The sequence below is a fragment of the Hyla sarda genome, chromosome 9, assembly GCF_029499605.1.
Source record: "Hyla sarda isolate aHylSar1 chromosome 9, aHylSar1.hap1, whole genome shotgun sequence".
Taxonomy (NCBI): domain Eukaryota; kingdom Metazoa; phylum Chordata; class Amphibia; order Anura; family Hylidae; genus Hyla; species Hyla sarda.
This window is the reverse complement of record NC_079197.1, coordinates 83,867,814-83,892,449: the sequence shown is the minus strand read 5'-3', so window position 1 is coordinate 83,892,449 and position 24,636 is coordinate 83,867,814. Positions and strand designations below refer to the sequence as shown.

The 24,636-nt window shown below is 43.3% G+C and overlaps 1 protein-coding gene across 4 annotated transcripts in view; it reads right to left on the bottom strand.

The window, feature by feature from the left end:
- LOC130290356 (actin-binding protein WASF3-like) overlaps positions 1 to 24,636 on the bottom strand; it is a 183,878-nt gene that overhangs the window by 5,770 nt on the left and 153,472 nt on the right. For all 4 annotated transcript variants that reach the window (XM_056537871.1, XM_056537870.1, XM_056537873.1 and 1 more), the window contains one exon: positions 15,436 to 15,821. In XM_056537871.1, coding sequence (XP_056393846.1) covers positions 15,436 to 15,821 — 386 coding nt within the window. The remainder of the gene's footprint in view (positions 1 to 15,435; positions 15,822 to 24,636) is intronic.

Genomic DNA, 24,636 nt, shown 5'->3' with positions numbered 1-24,636 from the left:
CCTTAAAGATTTCAGCTTGGTTTGCAATTGAATTGTTCACATTATTGGTTACATTAAGGGTGGAAAAACTTCTGACATGAATGGAATCCGGCATTTTAAAAGGGTGAGTAGACTTTTTATATCCACTGTACCATTGAGTCACTCTATGCGCTTAATAAAAGTCAAGTGCGCTTTTAAAAAAAAAAGTCCTGAAATTGTTGAAAAAGCAAAAAAAGGAGGTTTGCTCATTTGTGGCAATTATAATGTCGTTGCTGATCGAGGTTGGGACTGAACAGCAGGCCTCAGGGTTGGTTCACAACTTCTTCATGCAGAAGATCTTCATGATAAAAGGAGGGCCCGCCCAACACAGTACTGAAAAGGATTTAAACTTTCATTCTGCAGCCCATAAAAATTATTCAAGGATAGATATGTTTCTGACATATAGAGATTTATTGTTTGATACTTTGTCAGTCACATTTGAGCAAATAAAATGGTCAGACCATGCTGCAATCACCCTATCTACAGGGTGGGCCATTTATATGGATACACCTTAATTAAATGGGAATGGTTGGTGATATTAACTTCCTGTTTGTGGCACATTAGTATATGTGAGGGGGAAACTTTTCAAGATGGGTGGTGACCAAGGCGGCCATTTTGAAGTCGGCCATTTTGAATCCAACTTTAGTTTTTTGAATAGGAAGAAGGTCATGTGACACATCAAACTTATTGGGAATTTCACAAGAAAAACAATGATGTGCTTGGTTTAAACGTAACTTTATTCTTTCATGAGTTATTTACAAGTTTCTGACCACTTATAAAATGTGTTCAATGTGCTGCCCATTGTGTTGGATTGAAAAGTCTAAGGGGGTCAGATCAGGAGACCTTGGGGGCCATTCAACTGGCCCACAATGACCAATCCACTTTCCAGGAAACTGATCATCTAGGAATGCTCGGACCGGACACCCATAATGTAGTGGTCACCATCTTGCTGGAAAAACTCAGGGAACGTGCCAGCTTCAGTGCATAAAGAGGGAAACACATCATCATGTAGCAATTTCACATATCCAGTGGCCTTGAGGTTTACATTGATGAAGAATGGCCCCACTATCTTTGTACCCCATATACCACACCATACCATCAATTTTCGTGTTCCAACAGTCTTGGAGGGATCTATCCAATGTGGGTTAGTGTCAGACCAATAGCGGTGGTTTTGTTTGCTAACTTCATCATTCACATAAAAGTTTGCCTCATCACTGAACAAAATCTTCTGCGTAAACTGAGGGTCCTGTTCCAATTTTTGTTTTTCCCATTCTGCAGCATCTGAAACTACGGATACTGGAAGCATGTGCTAGCATTTCTCCTGCGGTGTTGCTATCAGTGTGTGAAGAGTGGGAGAAGAGGGTTGCATTGACAATCCAACACAATGAGCAGCACATTGAACACATTTTATCAGAAACTTGTAAGTAACTCATGAAAGAATAAAGTTACGTTAAAACCAAGAACATCATTGTTTCTTTTGTGAAATTCTCAAAAAGTTTGATGTGTCACATGACCCTCTTCCTATTGAAAAAACTAAAGTTGAATTCAAAATGTCCGACTTCAAAATGGCCGCCATGGTCACCACCCATCTTGAAAAGTTTCCCCCCTCACATATACTAATGTGCCACAAACAGGAAGTTAATATCACCAACCATTCCCATTTTATTAAGGTGTATCCATATAAATGGCCCACCCTGTATTTCGGAATCATGAAATGTCCTATAGACATATCTTTGGCACACTAGTGTTTTCTGGTTGCATCATCCGATTCACTCTAAAACCTTAGAATCTGTTTTAAAGGAATATTTTCTAATTCATAAAAACACTCTGGTAGAGGCTTCCTTGGTGTTGAATGATCACAAAGCATTTATACAGGGAACATTTTCCCTGTATAAAGGAGAAATGTTAAAAAAGCCAGAATTGCTGAGATTTGTTCGCAGTTAAAAGGTATTCATGACCTTGAAACTCTAAAAGAGGTTATCTACCATAAGGTTTAGTACTTACCTGCCAGACAGTAGTGGACATGCTTAGGAAGGATCCATGCTTGTCTTGGAGCTAAATGGCTGTGTTCTAAGTATAACCTTGCTGCTTTCTTTTTGTGAAATAACTATGTCCTTTTGGAGTTCCCTCCTTCCAATTACAAGTCCCATGATACCTTGTTTGTAAGGTTGAGGTCCCTTTTCTCCCTCCCACACATCAGCCATCCCACCCATTAAAGCATACCTGAGCTCTTTACCATGCTGTGCCGTTAACAATAAACCAGTGTTTTCTAACCAGGGTGCCTCCAGCTATTACAATTCCCTGCAGAATGGTCTCCCACCCAGCAGTTGCTCCACCAGTTCAAGCAGACAGGCTCCTTTAAACACCTGATTAGTAATGTAATGTCTCATCACGTCCTGGACGCACAGCTCTCACGTCATCAGGATGTGAGAGCTGTGTAAAAATGTCAGGCACATGCTCTCTGCAGACAGAGTGCTGCGCTCAGGGGGTGTGTGACTCCACATCACTACGACGTGGGGTAGAAGAAAATTTATATGCAAACAACGGGGGCAGGCTTAGGCCCCTTTCTCCGTGACCCAAAGCGAGACGGACGGCAGGGGACCAGCATTCAAAGCGCGACTGAGAATACCGAAAACACAACTTTAACGGGGGAGAACTCAGCGGCCAGGGCACACAAAAAAGTAAGTGAAGCCTTTATGGACTCCAGTTCACCCACACTATCACACAGTATATTGGGTTTAGTGTGGGTGAACTGGCTGACAGTTTTCCTTTAATAACTCCCTTTAGAAACTTGATCTTAAAGAGCAATGCTGAGGAGGACTGTTTATGGACTATGAAAAGAGGTCTCATAGGTTTCAAGCTAATTATTATGCATGCTTAGATAGATCCCTGCTGCACATCTTAAGGCCCAACATGTTAAGTAAAAAAATTCCTTTCCTTTGAAATACAAATAAGTAAGGTGAATTGCCAGACCCTAGATGAAGAGATGAAGAAGGTGATCCACACAGGAAACCACTCCCACATCCTTTCGAATTTCAATAGAACAATAGTAACTTTATTAAATTGCTGGCAAACTAATTCCAACAAAATAGCAAAACCATAGGCAAAAACTGATGCAAACGGATAGAACCGTACATACGTTTAGGAACCGTATACGGGGCCAAAACGTATACGTCATACGGTTGCATACGTTTTTTGCGGAAAAACGTGGTGGGAACCCAGCCTAACCATGTTCAAGACCTTTATGCTGCACCATAAAATTTAAGTGACGATTCATCTGTTATATTCAGCTGACCTTCAAGTCCATAGATGCCTTTTTATTTTCAGTATCATGACCTGCTTTAACTTATTTACACCTCTCTCTTCTCAACTCAAACCAAGTCCTTACCTGTGGGGAAATAACCTGGACCGGATGGTCTAACAGATGACTATTTCCGCAAATTTTCAGCAAAAGATCCTTCTCTTACCTATACTGCAATTTCTTCAACAGGTAATGAAATGAGAGCCAACATGCATTGTTACATGGCCGATGCCAGGGAAAGAGTCAAAAGTTCCCCCAAACTTTCATCTGATATCACAGTTGAATTGTGATGTGAAGATGGCAGAAATTCTACTAACTCAAATAATTACAGGTGATCAAACTGGGTTTGTCGAGGACACTAATCCTGATCTGATATTAACCACAGAGTCCTCAATATGATACACCAAATTAACAACCCATAAACTACCAGCAGGATGGGCTACCTATCATAGCCTATGTGGAGGTAAGTCCTACTCGGTTAGTTCACTTATAACCCACATTTAGTAATACATGATTAAGACCTTACTATAGTGGCAGACAAAGGGCATACAAACTGTAGGGCAGCTGTATAGAGGCAACACCATTCTCCCCTTCCAGGAGCTATGTGCTTGTACTGTGCCAACCAGGACGTACATTTACATCCTGTACATGAGCTGAGCACCGGAGCAGTACTTGCGTCATGCACGGCAGGTCCGCTGGTAATGGTAGACATCGCCAGTAATACTGATCAGTGCTATGCCTATGCATCTATCTAATCTAATGATTGCTGTAGATTCTCACCTATAGGGGACATAGAGAGTTAAAAATAAAAGTAAAAAAAGGTTAAAAAAATTTGGAAAAACCCTTTCCCCAATTGTCGTAGTGCAACCCCCCCCCCCCCCCCAAAAAAAAAGATACACTACTCAGTACCTAATCCTGATCATGTATAATGTGTCTAGGACCCATATATCCCTAACAAAGAGCATTTATATCTTGCTTTGTTACCTTGCCTTGTGGAGGGGGCGTGTCCATCTCTCTCCCTCACTGTGGATGACTCATCTGCTCTGAGTCTGGGAACAGCCTGGCAGTCTTCAAATCACTGCACAGTAGTTTTTATGCATACATTTTCTATCTGTTCCTAGTAAAGCTGGATGCTAATCAACATAGCTGTCACTATGTGTGTCATTAAGCTTTCACAGACTCCTGAATGTCTGATCAGCTTCTTTGTCATAAAGGAGTCATAGAAAGCTTTGGCTGTTCAAGCATGCTGGGAGTTGTAGTTTTGCAACAGCTGGAGCCTCACTGTTTGTAAAGCACTGAGTTAGAGCAGTGTTGCCTTTAGCTGTTTCAAAAAGACCAACTCCCAGCATGCCCACACATCCTAGTTTTGCAAGAGCTGGAGGCACACAGCTGGAGAACAGACAGCTCTAAAACAGAGTTTTAGAAAGATTGTACCCCAGCTGTTGTAAAACTACAACTCCCATCATGGTTGTAGTTTAGGAACAGCTAAAGGCTGTAGTGGTGCAATGGTGATCTCTTATACTGGATACCATCACACTTTACGGACAGTATTTAGTATGCTGCAAAATACAGAGTAGTCTGTCTGCATAAAGATAGATGACCCCTGGTGGCGGCTATTTAAATTTTTTAGTAAAATTACCTTTTTTTTTTTTTTTTTTTTTTTTATGTATATTTAAAGAGTCATCTTATCAGTAGTACTACAAAATATAAAAAGTTTTTCATAATGACAGTGTCTCTTTAAATCACCCCTTTTATCCCATTTTACTTAAAAAAGCATTAAAAAAATAGTAATTATTAAACATATTTGGTATGGCTGCATGCGTAAATGTACGATGTATCAAAATATAATGCTAATGATCCCATACAGTGAACGGCGTAAGCGTAAAAAAAAAGTCCAAACTTTCTGCTTTTTGGTCACATCACGTTCCCCAAAAAAATAATAAAAAGTGATTAAAAAGTCAAATATACACAAAAGTGGTACTAAAAAAAACTACAGGTAATGGAGCAAAAAATAAGCCCTCATAATACGGAAAAAAATGTTAAAATTATAGGTGGTCAAAATAGGGCAATTTTAAAAATACTTATTTTGTGAAAAAAGTTTGAAATCTTTTAAAAGCAGTACAATAATAGAAAAGTATGTAAAGGTGGGTATCATTTTAATCATTTATTGACCCACAGAATAAATAAAACATGTCATTTTTACCGTAAAGTGTATAGCGTGAAAACGAAACCCTCCAAAATTAGCTAAATTGCAGTTTTTATTTAAATTTCCTCATACAAATAATATTTTTTTGGGTTCGACGTACATTTTATGGTAAAATAAATGATGTCATTACAAAGTACAATTGGTCGTGCAAAAAACAAGCCCTCATATGGGAAAAAACTTAAAACACATATGGAAAAAAAACTTAAAACACAAAAATATAATTGGCCTGGTCCTTAAAGGGGTACTCCGGTGAAAAACTTTTTTTTTTTTTAAATCAACTGGTGCCAGAAAGTTAAACAGATTTGTAATTTACTTCTATTAAAAAATCTTAATTATTCCTGTACTTATTAGCTGCTGAATACTACAGTGGAAATTCTTTTCCGTTTGAAACACAGAGCTGTCTGCTGACATCATGAGCACAGTGCTCTCTGCTGACATCTCTGTCCATTTTAGGAACTGTCCAGAGTAAAAGGAAATCCCCATAGCAAACATATGCTGTTCTGGACAGTTCCTAAAATGGACAGAAATGTCAGCAGAAAGCACTGTGCTCATGATGTCAGCACTAAAACAAGAAAGAAGAGTGCTCCATAGCGTAAAACCGCCACTCCAGGGTCCAATTTAAAGTAGTAAAAAACCCTTACCGAAGGCGGCTGTGTGAACTCACACACAACAATGGTCTGTGTGGATGAGAGAGTATATCTGGTCTGCAGCCTCCCTGACCTGGGCAATATTAAACAGGTGAGGACTTCCAAGGGGCGGGGGGGGGTATCGGCGCTGGCCAAGATCGGACACGTCGGGTGAGTAAAAGATTTTTTATTCAAATGCAACGCGTTTCACCGCACTTAGGTGGCTTCATCAGGAATGACAAACAGGATGAGGAGGGGGTTTATATACAAAATAGTATTAACCCTATCAGGACCTGATAGGGTTACTATTTTGTATTTAAACCCCCTCCTCATTAAGATTTTTTAATAGAAGTAATTTACAAATCTGTTTAACTTTCTGGCACTAGTTGATTTAAAAAAAAAAGTTTTTCACAGGCGTACCCCTTTAAGGCCAAAATGGGCTTGGTCCTTAAGGGGTTAAAGGCCTAAAACCCATTTATACACTCATGAACCAACATACTAAACTCTACATACTTGGGCCACCAGCAACTTGGGAACTTGAGCTCCACACAACCTTTTCTCTTGAAGACTGTATTTGTGGTCTTCATTATATACACTCTTCTCTCATAGGGGTATCCCAGTTTTATACATCGTATCCCCTATCCAAAGGATAGGGGATGAGATGTATGATGGCAGGGGTCCCGCCGCTGGGGACCCCCGCAATCTCGGTGCAGCCCCTGGCATTCTGTGTCACGCCCCCTCCCATACACATGAATGGAGGGGGTGTGGTGTGAAGTCACTAGGGGGTGTGTCCGTGATATCACGTCCCGTCTCTGAGGCAGCGCTCGGCACAGAATTCCGGGAGTTGCACCGAGATCGCGGATAACATGTATGAAGCCAGAATACCCCTTTAAGTGTGTCTCACATATTGAGGCTGCTGTAAAAGCACAAGGATGAAAAATGAAAAAAATAGTCCTCAAGTTCAACCTTAAACCCTACTGTGTTGACTCAGAGGAAGGCAAAATCCTTATAAGGCTGATGCCAATTACCCCATGACAAAGAAAAAAAATATATAACTTGTAATGTATTTTTCCATAAAAACATCCAGGCATAATGGAGACCCTGTAGGGTTCCCTCTGTATCAAGGCACATCTTAGTTCTTGCCAAATCAATTGTGACTAGATATTGGAAGACACCACAGGTCCCTATTGTTGCAGTGCTTCTTATTCAGGTCCAACACTCTTACGCAATGGAAGAAATAAGGGCTACTGGAAAGGGCCAAGCTAAGAAATATCTCTGTATATGGGATGAATGGTGGAAACTACAACTCCCAGCATGCACTGACAGACCGTACATGCTGGGAGTTGTAGTTTTGCAACAGCTGTAGGCACACTGGTTGTGAAACACTGAGTTAAGTAACCAACTGTGTTTTGCAACCAGTGTGCCTCCAGCTGTTGCATAACTGCAACTCCCAGCATGCACGGACAGCCAAAGGGCATGCTGAGAGTTGTACTTTTGCAACAGCTGGAGTTTTCCCCCTCCCCCTATATGAATGTACAGGGTACATTCACACGGGCGGGTTTACAGTGAATTTCCCGCTGCAAGTTTGAGCTGTGGCAAATTTTCCACCGCAGCTCAAACTCCCAGCAGGAAACTCGCTGTAAACTACCGCCTGTGTGAATGTACTCTAAAAACACTACACCTACACAAAATAAAAAGTAAAACACTACATATACACATACCCCTAAACAGTTACTCCCCCTCCCCTCCAATAAAAAAAAAAAAAAAAAAAAACATCTCGTACAGCATTGTTTCCGAAACAGAGCCTCCAGCTGTTGAAAATCAACAACTCCCAGTATTGCCGAACAGCCACTGGCTGTCAAGGCATGCTGGGAGTTTTGCAACAGCTGGAGACACCCTGTTTTGGACATTTTGGTGGTGGATGCAAATCCCCAATTAAGGCCTCAAATGTGCATGGCGCTCTCTCGCTTTGGAGCCCTGTCGTATTTCAAGGCAACAGTTTACTGCCACATATGGGGTATTTCCGTACTCAGGAGTAATTGTGTTACAAATTTTGTGGGGCTTTTTCTCCATTTACCCCTTATGAATTATTATTTTTTTTTTACACTAACATGCTGGTGTTGCCCCATACTTAAAATTTTTACAAAGGAATTTTAAACGGAATTTTAAAAGGAAAAAAAGCAAGTAAGTAAGGAAATACCCCATATGTGGATGCAAAGTGCTCTGCAGGTGCACAACATGGCTCAGAAGTGAGAGCGCACCATGTACATTTGAGGTTGAAATTGGTGATTTGCACAGGGGTGGCTGATTTTACAGTGGTTCTGAAATAACGGAAAACAATAAATACCCACATGTGACCCCATTTTGGAAACTACACCCCTCACGGAACGTAACAAGGGGTATAGTGATCCTTAAGTTGGATGTGAAAATGAAAAAAAAATATTTTTTCACTAAAATGCAGGTGTTACCCTAAACTTTTCATTTTCCCAAGGGAAAATAGGAAAAATGCCCCGCAAAATTTGTAACCCCATTTCTTCTGAGTATGGAAATATCACATATGTGGATGTAAAGTGCTCTGTTGGTGAACTACAATGCTCAGAAGAGAAGGAGCGCCATTAGGCTTTTGGAGAGAGAATGTGCATTTTCAAAGCCCCCATGGTGCCAGAACAGTGGTGCCCCTCACATGTGACATTGAAAACTAAACCACTCACAGAATTTAATAAGGGGTGCAGTGAACATTTACATCCCATTGGTGTCTGACAGATTTTTGGAACAGTGGTCCGTGAAAATGAAAAATACAATTTTCATTTGCACAGCCCACTGTTCCAAAGATCTGTCAAACGCCACTGGGGTGTACATGCTCACTGCACCCCTTATTAAATTCTGTGAGGGGTGCACTTTCCAAAATGAGGTCACATGTGGGGGAGGGAGGGGGGGGGTTCCCACTGTTCTAGCACCACGGGGGGCTTTGTAAATGCACATGGCCCTCAACTTCCATTCCAACCAAATTCTCTCTCCAAAAGCTCAATGGTGCTCCTCTTCTGAGCATTGTAGTTCGCCAGCAAAGCGCCACATCAACATATGGGGTAGTTCCTTACTCAGAAGAAAGGGTGTTACAAATTTTGGGAGGCGTTTTCTGTTGTTACCCCTTGTGAAAAAGAAAAATTTGGGGTAACACCAGCATATTAGTGAAAAAAATATAAAATTTGTCATTTTCAAGTCCAACTTTAGCAGAAATGTGTCAAACACCTGTGGGATGTAAAGGCTCACTGTACCCCTTGTTACTTGCCTTGAGGGGTGTATTTTCCAAAATAGTATGCCATGTGTTTTTTTTTTTTGCTGCTCTGGCACCATTAGGGGCTTCCTAAATGCGACATGCCCCCCAAAAACAATTTCAGCAAAATTTGCTTTCCAAAAGTCAAATGTGACTCCTTCTCTTCTGAGCATTGTAGTGCGCCCGCAGTGCATTTGACGTCCACACATGGGGCATTTCCATACTCAGAAGAGATGGAGTTACAAATTTTGCAGGGCATTTTCTCCTATTACCCCTTGTGAAAAATTTAAAATTTGGGGAAAAAACAGCATTTTAGAGAAAAAAAAAATTCATTTACACATCCAACTTTAACTAAAAGTCGTCAAACACCTGTGGGGTGTAAAGGCTCACTGTACCCCTTGTTACGTTCCTTGAGGAGTGTAGTTTCCAAAATGGTATGCCTTGTGTTTTTTTTCTGCTGTTCTGGCACCATAGGGGCTTCCTAAATGTGACATGCCCCCAAAAACCATTTCAGAAAAACTCACTCTCCAAAATCCCATATTTCCTTACTCAAGGAAAATTTTAGGGTGATTTATTTCCTTTTACCTCTTGAAAAAATTCAAAAACTGGGTCTACAAGAACATGCGAGTGTAAAAAAAGAATTTTCTCCTTCACTTTGCTGCTATTTCTGTGAAACACCTAAAGCAGTGGTTCTTAACCTGGGTTCGATCGAACCCCAGGGATTCAGTGAGTCAGTTTCGGAGTTCGGCGGGGGAGGTCGCAACAGGACAGGCAAACCAAGCAATTGCTTGGGGCCCCGAGCAGAGCCGGTGTTTGCCCGTCCTGTAGCGACGGGGCAATTCCCCCCATCACTATTAACTCCCTGCGGACCCGCGTTAACTTTAAAAACGCAGGGGCTGCTGGGACATAGTGCACGCCAGGACGTCACTGACGTCCCGTGTGTGCGCCCATAGAAACTAAGGCGCCGAGGACCGGAGGATAGAGAAGGAGGAAGATGCGCACTGGCCAGCTTGGTAAGTGACCAGTGGCACGTCATCTTCGGTGCTCCGGCCACCGGTCCTGAGACCTACTGCTATAGCCGGAGCGGTGGTCGGAGCACTGAAGTGCGCAGTACACAGGCATACAGCCTGCAGCCATACACTGTATATGGCTGGAGGCTGTATGTCTGTGGGGGAACACTGCCTACATAATGTGGGGGAACACTGCCTACCTAATGTGGGGGGACTCTGTCTGCCTAATGTGGGGGAACACTGCCTGCCTAATGTGTGGAACACTGCCTGCCTAATGTGGGGAAACACTGCCTGCCTAATGTGGGAGGACTCTGTCTGCCTAATGTGGGGGAACTCTGTCTGCCTAATGTGGGGGAACACTGCCTGCCTAATGTGGGGGAACGCTGTCTGCCTAATGGGGGGGAACACTGCCTGTCTAATGTGGGGGAACATTGCCTGCCTAATGTGGGGGAACACTGCCTGCACCTAATGTGTGGGGGAACACTGTCTGCCTAATGTGGGGGAACTCTGCCTGCCTAATGTGGGGGAACTCTGCCTGCCTATTGTGGGGGAACTCTGCCTGCCTAATGTGGGGGAACTTTGCCTGCCTAATGTGGGGGAACTCTGTCTGCCTAATGTGGGGGAACACTGTCTGCCTAATGTGGGGGGAACACTGCCTGCCTAATGTGTGGGGGAACACTGCCTGCCTAATGCGGGGAACACTGCCTGCCTAATGTGGGGGAACTCTGTCTGCCTAATGTGGGGGAACTCTGTCTGCCTAATGTGGGGGAACACTGCCTGGCTAATGTGGGGGAACACTGCCTGCCTAATGTGGGGGAACTCTGTCTGCCTAATGTGGGGGAACACTGCCTGCCTAATGTGGGGGAACTCTGTCTGCCTAATGTGGGGGAACACTGCCTTCCTAATGTGTGGGGGGAACACTGCCTGCACCTAATGTGTGGGGGAACACTGTCTGCGCCTAATGTGTGTCGGAACTCTGTCTGCCTAATGTGGGGGAACTCTGCCTGCCTAATGTGGGGGAACTCTGCCTGCCTAATGTGGGGTAACTCTGCCTGCCTAATGTGGGGGAACACTGTCTTCCTAATGTGGGGGAACACTGCCTGCCTAATGTGAGGGAACACTGTCTGCCTAATGTGGGGGAACACTGCCTGCCTAATGTGGGGAACTCTGCCTGCCTAATGTGGGGAACTCTGCCTGCCTAATGTGGGGGACACTGTCTGCCTAATGTGGGGGGAACACTGCCTGCCTAATGTGTGGGGGAACACGGTCTGCCTAATGTGGGCGAACACTGCCTGCCCCTAATGTGTGGAGGAACACTGCCTGCGCCTAATGTGTCTTAATGGTTTTGTTCTTTAATGGTTTTGTTCATTTTGTGCACCTATGTATAAATAAATATATACCTCCTATGTTTTGAATTTGAAAAAATCATATTTTATTTTTCCAATTAAGAGGGGTTCGGTGAATGCACATATGAAACTGGTGGGGTTCAGTACCTCCAACAAGGTCAAGAACCACTGACCTAAAGGGTTAACACACTTTCTGAATGTCATTTTGAATACTTTGAGGGGTGCAGTTTTTATAATGGGGTCATATGTGGGGTATTTCTAATATGAAGGCCCTTCAAATCTACTTCAAAAATGAACTGGTCCCTGAAAAATTCAGATTTTTAAATTTTTTTGAAAAATTGGAAAATTGCTGCTGAACTTTGAAGACCTCTAATGTCTTCAAAAAGTTGAAACATGTCAACTTTATAATGCAAACATGAATTAGACATATTCTATATGTGAATCAATGTATAATTTATTAGGGATATCCATTTTCCTTATAAGCAGAGAGTTTCAAAGTAAAAAAAAATGCAAAATTTTCGAAATTTTCATAAAATTTTCACATTTATCACCAAGAAATGATGCAAGTATCAACAAAATGTTACCACTGAAATAAAGTAGAATATGTCACGAAAAAACAATCTCGGAATCAAAATAAAAAGTAAAAGCATCCCAGAGTTATTAATGCTTAAATTGACAGTGGTCAGATGTGCAAAAAATGCCCGGGTCGGCAAGGTGAAAATGGGTCTGGTCCTTAAGGGGTTAAAGGTTTTGAGTTTATATTAAAACTCTATTTTTTTGTATGAAAAAGAATTTAAAAAAAATGTGGGAAGTCTCATTAGAGGACATTTATCATTGTTGCTTTGGTATGCAAATTCTGTAGTTTTTTTTTTTTTTTTTTGCTTTGGTTTTGCTTATGTGTGTCATATTTATCAAACTATCACAGGGGGTTGATAAATTTTGCTCACATAAGCAAAAAAAAAAAAAAACAATAAATCTCTTTTGAATACCATTCTTTTAGCACACATAAGCAAAAAACAATAAATGACTCCAGAACACCACTGTGTAACCCCATCTCAAGCCGCAGCTGTGAAAAAAATGTGATATATATATATATATTTATGTGTGTATGTGTGTGTTTATTACATTTTTTACCACTTTTTTCCCCCTAATGTGCGACTTTCTGAATGGGGTTCGCGACTTTTACTTTTGCTTACGTCTGACTTTTGCAAAGTGAAAACTGAACATTGCTTAGGTTGGGCTGACTGGTATTTTTTTGCTTACGCACAAAAGTCTCACAAAAAGTTGCGCTAAATCCCTTTATAAATTTCCTTCTTTGACATTACCAGGTAAGGGCGGCTCCATTTTACTTTTTTGGGAAACTATTTGTACTGTACAGGACCCTGAAGAAGTTCCTGTCCTCTACATAGACAGTGATTTACAGCTCCCAGCAGCTCTTTTTTACTTTTATATGTAAGGACTTGCTTTATTTGTTTTAGTTATCTACTTATTTTTCTTTAATCCTCACTTTTTCCTATTTTTGAAAGACATTTTAGGGGCTTCAGAAACAATTACAGCACCATTTATCCATAGAGTTATGGTCTCAACATACAATAGTTTCCACATACAATGGTCATCATGGAACCAATTATATTGTTACTTAAGGGACCACTGTATATTTCATTGTGATTGTCTTTATCTATAAGTCTATGTTCACAAGAGCGTTGCGGCGCTCCGTTAGGGAGCTCCATTACAACAACTGGTAACGGGGCTAGGATGGAGGGTGTCACAACTGATATCAACGCATCCCGACAGGTCACATTCCCTTTGTATGGGTTCCGTCTGAGTTTTCGTTAGATGTCTGTTATTTTGCAAGATTCTCTGCTACAGTCCCCATCCTTTTAGAGGAATCAGCGAACAGAGCTTCATAATGGAGCTCCAAATCCTGATGTGAACATAGCCTTATTGATATTCCGGTGCTGCTTTTATCTTTGTTTATATCAGTCCTGTGTGTATTGTCCCACATTAGAGCAGTGAAGTCTTACCTTTTTTTTTTTTTAAATAGATGAAGTTGCCCATAGCAACCAGTCAGAGTGATTCTTTAAAAATACAAGAAGCAATCTGGTTGGTTGCTATGGGCAACTGCTCCACTTTTCTTCTGCACACATACCCTACGTGTTTTTAAGCCATTTATTGGGTGTACTTTACGTATGTGTTTAACAGTCAGTTTTTACTTAATTTTGTGTTACAACAGATTTTTGTAGTTTTATATTCATTTTAACCTGTTCTAGGTGTATGCAATGTGGTTCGCCCGCGGACATCGCGAAGGCGGTCTATTTAAGTTGTATTCTGTATCATAATTACCATGCACTTACCTGGCGAAGGGTCCTCTACAAAATGCGTTGTTTATGTGCTGATACTTGAAATATATCTTTAATACGAATCAATATCAATTTATCCCTTCCCTGGTTCTGGCCCAATTTTTTCTGCTCCTGTACTGCTCCTTAGCCCAGTCTCTGGAAGGATTGCTGATGGCAACCAAGCAATAGGCTCCAGGTGGAATTATATCTGGCTATACCTGGGTGTTCTGCTCCTACCGTAACAACCTTAGGTGAGTATAATACACCTACCGTATTTTTCGCCGTATAAGACGCACTTTTTCTTCCCCAAAACTGGGGGGGAAAAGTTGGTGCGTCTTATAAGGCGAATACACACCTATTGGGTTGGTCCCTGCGGCCATCAACGGCCGGGACCCACGGCTAATACAGGATATCACCGATCGCCGTGATGCCCTGTATTAACCCTTCAGACGCTGCGTCTGAAGCGAAAGTCGGGCTGTTCGGGACCGCTGCGGTGAAATCGCGGCTTCCCGAACAGCTTACAGGACACCGGGAGGGACCTTACCTGCCTCCTTGGTGTCTGCTCCGTGCCGGGATCCCCTGCATGGCGGCGCTCTCCTTCGACGTCATCACGTGGTCGTGCACACCGTCCCGCCATCCAATAGGAGCGGCGTGCGTAGCGACGTGATGATGGCGATGGAGAACGTGGATCCCGGGGAAGAAGACGTCCGGAGCGTCGGGGACACCCCGGGTACAGCGATGGAGCGACATCCAGGGCAGTGGTGACGGGTCCGGAGCGGCGGGGAAACGTGAGTACTACTTCCTATCCAGTGGTCTTCAACCTGCGGACCTCCAGATGTTGCAGAACTACAACACCCAGCATGCCCGGACAGCCGTTGGCTGTCCGGGCATGCTGGGAGTTGTAGTTTTGCAACATCTGGAGGTCCGCAGGTTGAAGATCACTGTTGGGTGCAGAATCTTTTTTTTTTCTCGATTTTGCACCTTTAAAATTGGGTGCGTCTTATATGCCGGTGCTTCCTATAGGGCGAAAAATACGGTATATATTTATGGTTTGGTGGCGACTCTGCACTTGTGCACATTCCCTTGATTCTAATGTACAACTGCAAAACAGATTCACAGCTTAGACTTGGGAATCAGTTCCCAAGTGTTTCCGCAGAAAACATTTCAGTGACAAGTAACCAGGCAACAAGTAATTTCAAGTATTTCCATAACGAAATATACCCTTATTAACTTTAAAATACTTTACTTTATGTACGGGTCTATATGAGGGTAAGAATATAATAATAGATATAATGACATAGACAAGGCCACTTACCTCTGCGGATTGCAGCCAAAAGGTCACTCCTAGCATCACTCATAGGAATGAGTGGAATCTGAGGTTTCCTTGGTTCCACAGTGAGAGTAGAAGGGGAAGCTGAATGAGCAGGTGAGGCTGTAATAGTCAGGGGGCCTGGAGGCGGGGGTGGAGGCGCTATGGGTGGTCCTAAAGAACCAGTTTGAGGAGGAGAGCCAGAGTATGGGCAGGGGGGAGCTGGCGGTGGGGCAGGGATATATGAAGACATGGTGGAAGCTACATTAGGAGCTACAGGAGTAGGAGCTGAAATCGGGCTGTCAAATGCTGTTTGTGCAGAAGGAATTACAGGAGGTGGTGGTGGAGGGGCAGGAGGCACAAAATATTCAGTCATTGAACCTTGCTGAGCACTGAAAAACATAAAGACATTGCAGCATGTGTAAGTGAATAATTCAATATTAAGTGATAAGTCAATATTACTTAATATTATGCAGGGATTAGACATTCAGAATATGCACCACAATTCATATGTATACATTTACTAGAGTCACTACATGTAGACATGCAGGCATTACAGTCTACAAACTTTTTACACTAAAAGAGTCTACAAGTGATTTCTAAAATATGCAAAATGCAATACTGTACATATCTACTGTATAAAGTGGCTCCGGAAAGTTAAACAGATTTGTAAATTACTTCTATTAAAAAATCTTAATCCTTCCAATAGTTATTAGTTTCTGAAGTTTTCTGTCTAACTGCTCAATGATGATGTCATGTCCCGGGAGCTGTGCATGAAGGGAGAATATCCCCATAGGAACTGCACAGCTTCCGGGCCGTGAGTCATCAGAGAGCAGTTAGACAGAAAACAACAACTCAACTTCAGAAGCTAATAACTATTGGAAGGATTAAGATTTTTTAATAGAAGTAATTTACAAATCTGTTTAACTTTCCGGAGCCAGTTGATATATATAAAAAAAAGTTTTGGCCTGGAATACCCCTTTGATACATGCTGGAGACATTAGTAAGTACAGAGCATTAAAGGGGTACTCCGCCCCTAGACATCTTATCCCCTATCCAAAGGATAGGGGATAAGATGTCAGATCGCCGCGGTCCCGCTGCTGGGGACCCCCGGGATTGCTGCTGCGGCAGCTCGCTATCATTACAGCACAGAGCGAGTTCGCTCTGCATGTAATGACAGGCAATACAGGGGCCGGAGCATCGTTACGTCACGGCTCCGCCCCTCGTGACGTCACGGCCAGCCCCTTTATATACAAGTCTATGGGAGGGGGCGTGGTGGTCGTCATGCCCCCTCCTATAGACTTGCATTAAGGGGCCGGGCCGTGATGTCACGAGGGGCGGAGCTGTGACATAACGATGCTCCGGCCCCTGTATCGCCCGTCATTACGTGCAGAGCAAACTCGCTCTGTGCTGTAATGATAGCGCGGGGATCCCAGTGCTCCCCAGCAGCGGGAGCGTGGCAATCTGACATCTTATCCCCTATCCTTTGGATAGGGGATAAGATGTCTAGGGGCGGAGCACTCCTTTAAGTCCTATGTGGGGCAAAATTGGAGTACCTATTAGCTATTTCAGTAAAATAAAATTCCTTCGTATGAGCAAGCAATGTGCTGAACCAAAGTAAAATGCAATACTAAACCCGCAGACTGGAGTTCTTTATAGAAAGTAATTCACCATTGAACATTGTAGTAATGGGTATAGTCCAGTTTTAGTGTTGGTACTGCAAACTGCAGAGAGTCAAAAGTGTTGACTAAAATGTCTATCTGGTAAGTGACAAATTATTGATGAGAACCAGTAATAAATAAATCATAAAACTGGGACATTTTTTGTTACTATAACATGTTAGTAAATATTTCATTGTAAACAATATTTCATTGTAAAGTATTGTGTTATATGGCATTGGTTATCTCTGATGATATCAAATTATAATTTCAAACATGAAAACTGTAGGTCTGATAGCATCAGAATATTGTATGGCCCCCAACATTCCAATCCCTGTTTACCATCTACATTTCCTCTACTTTGTTATGTCCCCAAAACACAATAGAAAAAACTCTTTTAATGCAAGTTTGCATATACCACACCACTGATATGGCCTAGACTGTTGGCTTATATGACATGGTGCGGTATTATGTCTGCTGTACTGGGCTAAGCCTGAGAGCTGAGAGTGTGTGCGAGAGCATTATAAGTTGAGACAAAATACCCTAATGTAAATGTAAAGCATGCTGGCCCACATTTATCATTGTAGGTGTAAGTGAAGCATTTTTCTACACCTTTTTTTGTGTGCCGGTAATGTGTAGGAGCACCACATTTATTAAATGGTCACAGAGCATTTCATAAATTTTGTGCAGGTCACATTTTCTGAAATTTCTCTCTTCACATACACCAAAAAGCTATGCCATGTCTGGTGTAGTTTTAGAGACTTTTCAGTGGCTTTGCACCTTTTTGGCTCCTTTTTACAAAAAGGCGCAGTTGATAAAACCCTTCCATATCATGTGTATTGCCAAAATCAGTGGATTGCAACTCAAAATCAGCAGAAATGTGTAAACAAAAAGGCGGAAAAAAAGGTGCAAATAAACCCTGCTTGCTCCTTTTTTTGCCCCTTTTTAGACACAAATAAACAGTCTAAATAAAGACAATGATAAATGTGGGCCATTGTCTTTTAAAGAAACTCTCTGAGCAAAATGTACACACACTGCTTAAAGTTTCTTGCAGGACCTATGATAGTGGCATGACAAAAGTTCCGTGAAAAAGAGAAGAGATAATAATAACATAAAACCTGTTTTTTTTTTTAGATTATATCTGTATGTGCTGCTGTGAGCTTCTGTAAGTTAAAAGAGAACTGTAGTGCAATATAACTTATAACTCCGAAGGATAAGGGGATAATTTATAGATCGCCGGGAGTCCTTTAAGGGGCTGTGGCAGTATGCTGGATGTTCCATCCCTGCATGATGCGGCGGCCGTCACACCCCCTCCATGTATCCCATAGAGATACATGGAAGGGAAGTGTCTGCCGCAGCATCCTGCTGGGGACGACACATCACTTCCTGCAGACTGCCACAGCCCCGTACAGAAGATCAGATCCTTAGGGGATAAGTTATATTGCACTACAGTTCTCCTTTAAGGAAATTGAACTCTATATATATATATATATATATATATATATATATATATATATATATAAACAAAGAGCCCTTGAGAGATTTTATTATAACAATAGATGGACTACATCTCCCAACACACGTAAGACAAATGTCTAATAATGCAGACGAAAGCCCAATCACAGTAACTTCTGGTGTTAAAAAAGCTGCAGCCTGTCAACATCTGACAGCCTATAAAATATAGTACAGAACAACATGGACGCAGGCCAAGTGTTGTGCGCTAGTCTTCTCACACGATCCACAGCTTAATCATGCTGATATTTCTACATCTGTCACAGAAGTTAGCTAAATGCTTCTTGGCAATGTGTGAAAGGCATCTGGCACCAGGTCTTCCATTTAACACTGGTTTACCTAGAAAGAATTTGTGAACTCTCCAAGGTGCTGAACACTTTCTACCAAGGATCCTATGTAAACCCTATGAATTCACAAGCTTGCTATCTGGGTTTCTGTCCTGTGTGTTCAGTAAATGTTGGACATCAGAGGCAGAGGGGATGTACACTCCCCAGCAGTAGTGCCATGCAGCATAGACATTTAAGTCTATAAGGCATATAAAGGTAAATGGCTGGAGACTGCACCACTTCCTCATTTTATGTGCTATGAAGAAGATAGGAGATGTTCAGCACCCAAAGTGGATACTTACCATTCTAATTTTATTTTAGTTTAACATTAATACAATCCATTTTCTGATCCCACATGTGCACTTTAGATCTGTGGGATCGAGATATGGATTGCAACTGAAATAAAATTGGAATTGCAAGTATCCACTTGGAGCACTGGATATGTGCTAGTGTTGCTAGCACCCTTTCCATGGACGCTGTGTGGTACAACAGGAAATTCTGAGCTGGTAGGTGTTTCTCTATGTGGGACTTTGGAATGAAAAATGTATATGAGAATTTAGGGCGCCTTTAGACAAATGTTTTATGTGTATGCACTTCCCTTCTTGTTGTCACGGTGAGCACTAAGATCCAAAGCTCCGACCGTGAGCGCTCACCGCCCCACTCTCCCGGCCGGGCCACAATTCGCATCGCGGGACACGCCCGCATGCGAATCGCGACCCATCCCTTACATGCTCCTGCTCTGCTCTCTGGTCCCCGGCGTGCACACCCCTGCCTCCTAGTGCGCGCACGCCGGCTTCCTGAGATTTAAAGGGCCAGTGCAGCGCTGATTGGTGCCTGGTCCTTCTGCTAGGTTATTTCAGGCAGCTCCGCCCCCTCTTCCCTGCCGGATGTTCAGTGCCCCATAGCCTGAAATTAAGCATTTCCTTTGTCTCTTGCTTGCCCGTGTACATGAACCTTCCACTACGTTATTTGACTATACCTCCTTCTTTTTTCTAAACGAAATAACCTTAATTCTGATAATTTTTCTGGGTACCGTAGTCCTCCCATTCCCCGTATTACCCTGGTTGCCCGTCTTTGAACCCTCTCCAGCTCCACTATATCTTTCTTGTACACTGGTGCCCAGTACTGTATACAGTATTCTATGTGTGGTCTGACTAGTGATTTGTACTGCGGTAGAATTATTTCCTTGTCATGGGCATCTATGCCCCTATCCGGGCTGGGATTATGTGTTAAATGGGAGAACGCTTGGGACCACTGACGTGGAAAAGGACTTGGGAGTCTTAGTTAACAGTAAATTTAGCTGTAGTGACCAGTGTCGGGCCGCTGCTGCCAAGGCAAATAAAATCATTTGCCTTGGCAGCAGCTGCCCAACACTGGTTGTTACGCCTAGCGCTCCGGGCCCCCGCTCCTCCCCGGAGCGCTCACGGCGTCTTTCTCCCTGCAGCTCCCTCACACTGCCCCGTGCCAGGTCTCGCCCTCTGCCCTCTCTCCCCATTCCTACTCCTGCTGTTCTGCCTGCCGTTGAGGAATCCCTCCATCCTTTCCCGGTGTCCTCATCCCAGGGGAGGCAGTTACCGGACAAAGAGAAGGGGAGACCTAAGGGGGGGGTACTGTTACGCCTAGCGCTCCGGGCCCCCGCTCCTCCCCGGAGCGCTCACGGCGTCTTTCTCCCTGCAGCTCCCCGGTCAGTCCCGCTGACCGGGAGCGCTGCTCTGTCATGGCCGTTGGGGATGCGATTCGCACAGCGGGACGCGCCCGCTCGCGAATCGCATCCCAGGTCACTTACCCGTTCCCGTCCCCTGCTGTCATGTGCTGGCGCGCGCGGCTCCGCTCTCTAGGGCGCGCGCGCGCCAGCTCCCTGAGACTTAAAGGGCCAGTGCACCAATGATTGGTGCCTGGCCCAATTAGCTTAATTGGCTCCCACCTGCTCCCTGGCTATATCTGGTCTCCTCCCTTGCACTCCCTTGCCGGATCTTGTTGCCCTTGTGCCTAGTGAAAGCGTTTTGTGTGTTTAAAGCCTGTGTACCAGAACTTCTGCTATCTCCCCTGACTACGAACCTTGCCGCCTGCCCCCGACCTTCTGCTACGTCCGACTTTGCTTCTGCCTACTCCCTTGTACCTCGCCTATCTTCAGCAGTCAGAGAGGTGAGCCGTTGCTAGTGGATACGACCTGGTCACTACCGCCGCAGCAAGACCATCCCGCTTTGCGGCGGGCTCTGGTGAAAACCTGTAGTGGCTTAGAACCGGTCCACTAGCGTGGCCCTCGCCATCCCTCTCTGGCACAGAGGATCCACTACCTGACAGCCGGCATCGTGACACTGGTCACTACAGCTAAATTTACTGTTAACTAAGACTCTCAAGTCCTTTTCCATGTCAGTCATTCCAAGTGTTCTCCCATTTAACACATAATCCCAGCCTGGATTTTTCTTCCCTGTGTGCATGACCTTACATTTATCAGTGTTGAACCTCATCTGCCACTTCCCAGCCCAAACTTCCAACCTATCCATATCCATTTGTAACAGTGCACTGTCCTGTATTGTGTTTACCGCTTTACAGAGTTTAGTATCATCTGCAAAGATTGCTACTTTACTATTCAACCCCTCTACAAGGTCATTAATGAATATATTAAATAGGACAGGACCCAAGACTGTGGTACCCCACTAGTAACAGTCACCCAATCAGAATAAGTACCATTAATAACCACCCTCTGTTTCCTATCACTGAGCCAGTTACCTACTCACTTACACACATTCTCCCCCAGCCCAATCCTTCTAATTTTATGCACCAACCTTTTATGTGGCACTGTATTAAATGCTTTGAAAAAAAATCCAGATATACGACATCCTGCGATTGCCCCATGTCCAGTCTGGAGCTCACCTCCTCATAAAAGCTGATCAGGTTAGTTTGACAGGACTGATCCCTCATAAAGCCATGCTGATATGGAGTCATACATTTATTTTTATGAAGATACTCCAAAATAGCATCTCTTAGAAAACCCTCAAACAATTTACATACAATGGAGGTTAAACTAACAGGCCTATAATTCCCGGGGTCACCTTTTGGCCCCTTTTTAAATATTGGCACCACATTTGCCATGCGCCAGTCTTGGGGAACCTTCCCTGTCACTATAGAGTCCCTGAATATTAAAAATAGGGGTCTGTCTATTACATTACTTAATTCCTTTAGAACACGGCGGTGAATGCCATCTGGACCTGGCGATTTGTCTATTTTGATTTTTGTAGGCGGCACTGTACTTCTTCCTGGGTTAGACAGGTGACCTGTACTGGGGAGTTTACCTTATCTCGCTGTATTTCACCTGGCATTTCATTTTCCTTGAATTCATTTTCCATGAATACAGTAGAAAAGAATTTGTTTAATATATTTGCTTTTTCCTGATCCCCGTTTATAATTTCTTCCTCATCATATTTTAAAGGGCCTACATTTTCATTTTTGACCTTTTTTCTATTTATATAGTTAAAGAACATTTTGGGGTTAGTTTTACTCTCTTTGGCAATGAATCTTTCTGTCTCTATTTTTGCGGCTTTTTTCTATTTTTTTACATATTTTACATTTTTCTCTATAGCTTTTTAATGCTTCTTCACTGCTGTCCTGTTTTAGTAGTTTAAATGATTTATTTTTGTCATTTGTTGCCCCCTTAACGTTCTTATTCATCCATATTAGTTTTCTTTTATTTCTGACCCTTTTATTCCCATAAGGTATATACATCTTACAGTGAGAATTTAAGATATTATTAAAAGTCTCCCATTTAGTTTCAGTATTCATGTTTGTGAGGACATTATCCCATTTTATATTGTTAAGGGCTTCTCTGAGTTGATCAAACTTTGCCTTCCTAAAGTTCATTGTTTTTGTGGCCCCTCGAGAGATTCCCTTATTGAAGAACAAGTTATAATGTATTATATTATGATCACTATTTCCTAGGTGTCCTTCTACCTGCACATGAGTTACTCTGTCAGGTCTGTTGGTTAATATTAAGTCTAGTAGGGCGCCCCCTCTGGTCGGGCCCTGCACCATGTGGGACAGATAATTGTCTTTAGCTATAGTCAGAAACCTGTTTCCTTTATGAGATTCACAGGTCTCAGTCTCCCAGTTTATATCAGGATAGTTAAAGTCCCCCATTATTATCACCTCATTTTGATTTGCTGCCTTGTTTATTTGCCTCAGTAATTGATCTTCTGCCTCTTCCATTATGTTTGTTGGCTTATAGCAATCCCCTATCAGAAGTTTTTTATTTCTATCTCCATATATTTCTACCCATAACAACTCCACATTATCGTTTCCCTTCCAAATATCCTACCGCAGTGCAGCCTTCAGAATGGACTTTACATAAAGACAAACTCCTCACCCTTTTCCGGTTTGTCCGATCCTTTCTGAATAGACTATAACCCTGTATGTTGACCGCCCAGTCACAGCTATCGTCCAACCAAGTCTCTGTTATACCCACTATGTCATAATGCTCCTCAGAAATTTTCAACTCCAGCTCGTCAGTTTTATTGGTCAGACTTCTGGCATTAGTCAACATGCAATTCAATGGTGTATGTTTTTTTTTTTCCTATGACGCCTATCCCAATTAACTATTATTCTAACCCCTCCCTCCGCTCCACCCCCAGGTACATTATTAAGTCCCCCCTCTCTATCTACACTATCTTCCCCCTCTATGTTGTAGGTTCCCTCCCCCCCAGTCCCTAGTTTAAACACTCCTCCACCCTTCTAGCCATCTTCTCCCCAAGCACAGCTGCACCCTCCCCATTGAGGTGTAGCCCGTCCCTATGGTAGAGCCGGTATCCGACAGCGAAGTCGGCCCAGTTCTCCATGAACCCAAACCCCTCCTTCCTACACCAGCTTCTGAGCCACTTGTTTACCTCCCTAATCCCCCTGCTGTCTCTCTGGTGTGACTCGTGGTACAGGTAATATTTCAGAAAATGTTACCTTTTAAGGTCCTTGCCTTAAGCTTGCGGCCTAAGTCCCTGAAATAATTTTTAAGGACACTTCACCTACCTCTTACTTTGTCATTGGTGCCAATATGTACCATGACTGCTGGGTCCTCTCCAGCCCCACCCAGCAACCTGTCAACCCGATCCGCGATGTGCCAAACTTGAGCGCCAGGAAGACAACACACTGTTCGGCGATCCCTGTCTTTGTGACAGATTGCCCTGTCTGTCCCCCTAATAATTGAGTCCCCCACTACCAGTACCTGTCTGGCCTGCTCTGTACTCCTCCCTCCCTCCTTACTGGAGCAGACCTCCCCCTCCCCCCGCCCCGGCGGTCAGAGGCAGAGTCCTGCTGCAGTACTGCTAGCTCTGAAATGGCATCCCCCTCATCTGCCAACCAAGCAAACTTGTTGGGGTGTGCTACCCCGTTTTCTAACTGTAACACAGCTAACTGCCTGACTATCCTGCACCTCCGTCCCACTATCCTCCCCCACCTCTACCCCAGAGAGTACTTGCTCAGTGAGCAGATGACTCCTCTCCAGGTTGTCAATGTGTCTGTGTTGCCAGTTGCACCTCTAGATCCAGGATCTGTGCTTCCAAATGAGCAACTCGCACACATCTCACACAACAATATGCAACCTCAAACTGCTGTTCAAGGATTGCATACATTGTGCAAGATGTACACTGGACTGCATTTTCCAACAAGGAGGCCATACTAGATTTGGGGATTGCAAAAATTTACAGTAAAAAAACAAGAAAATT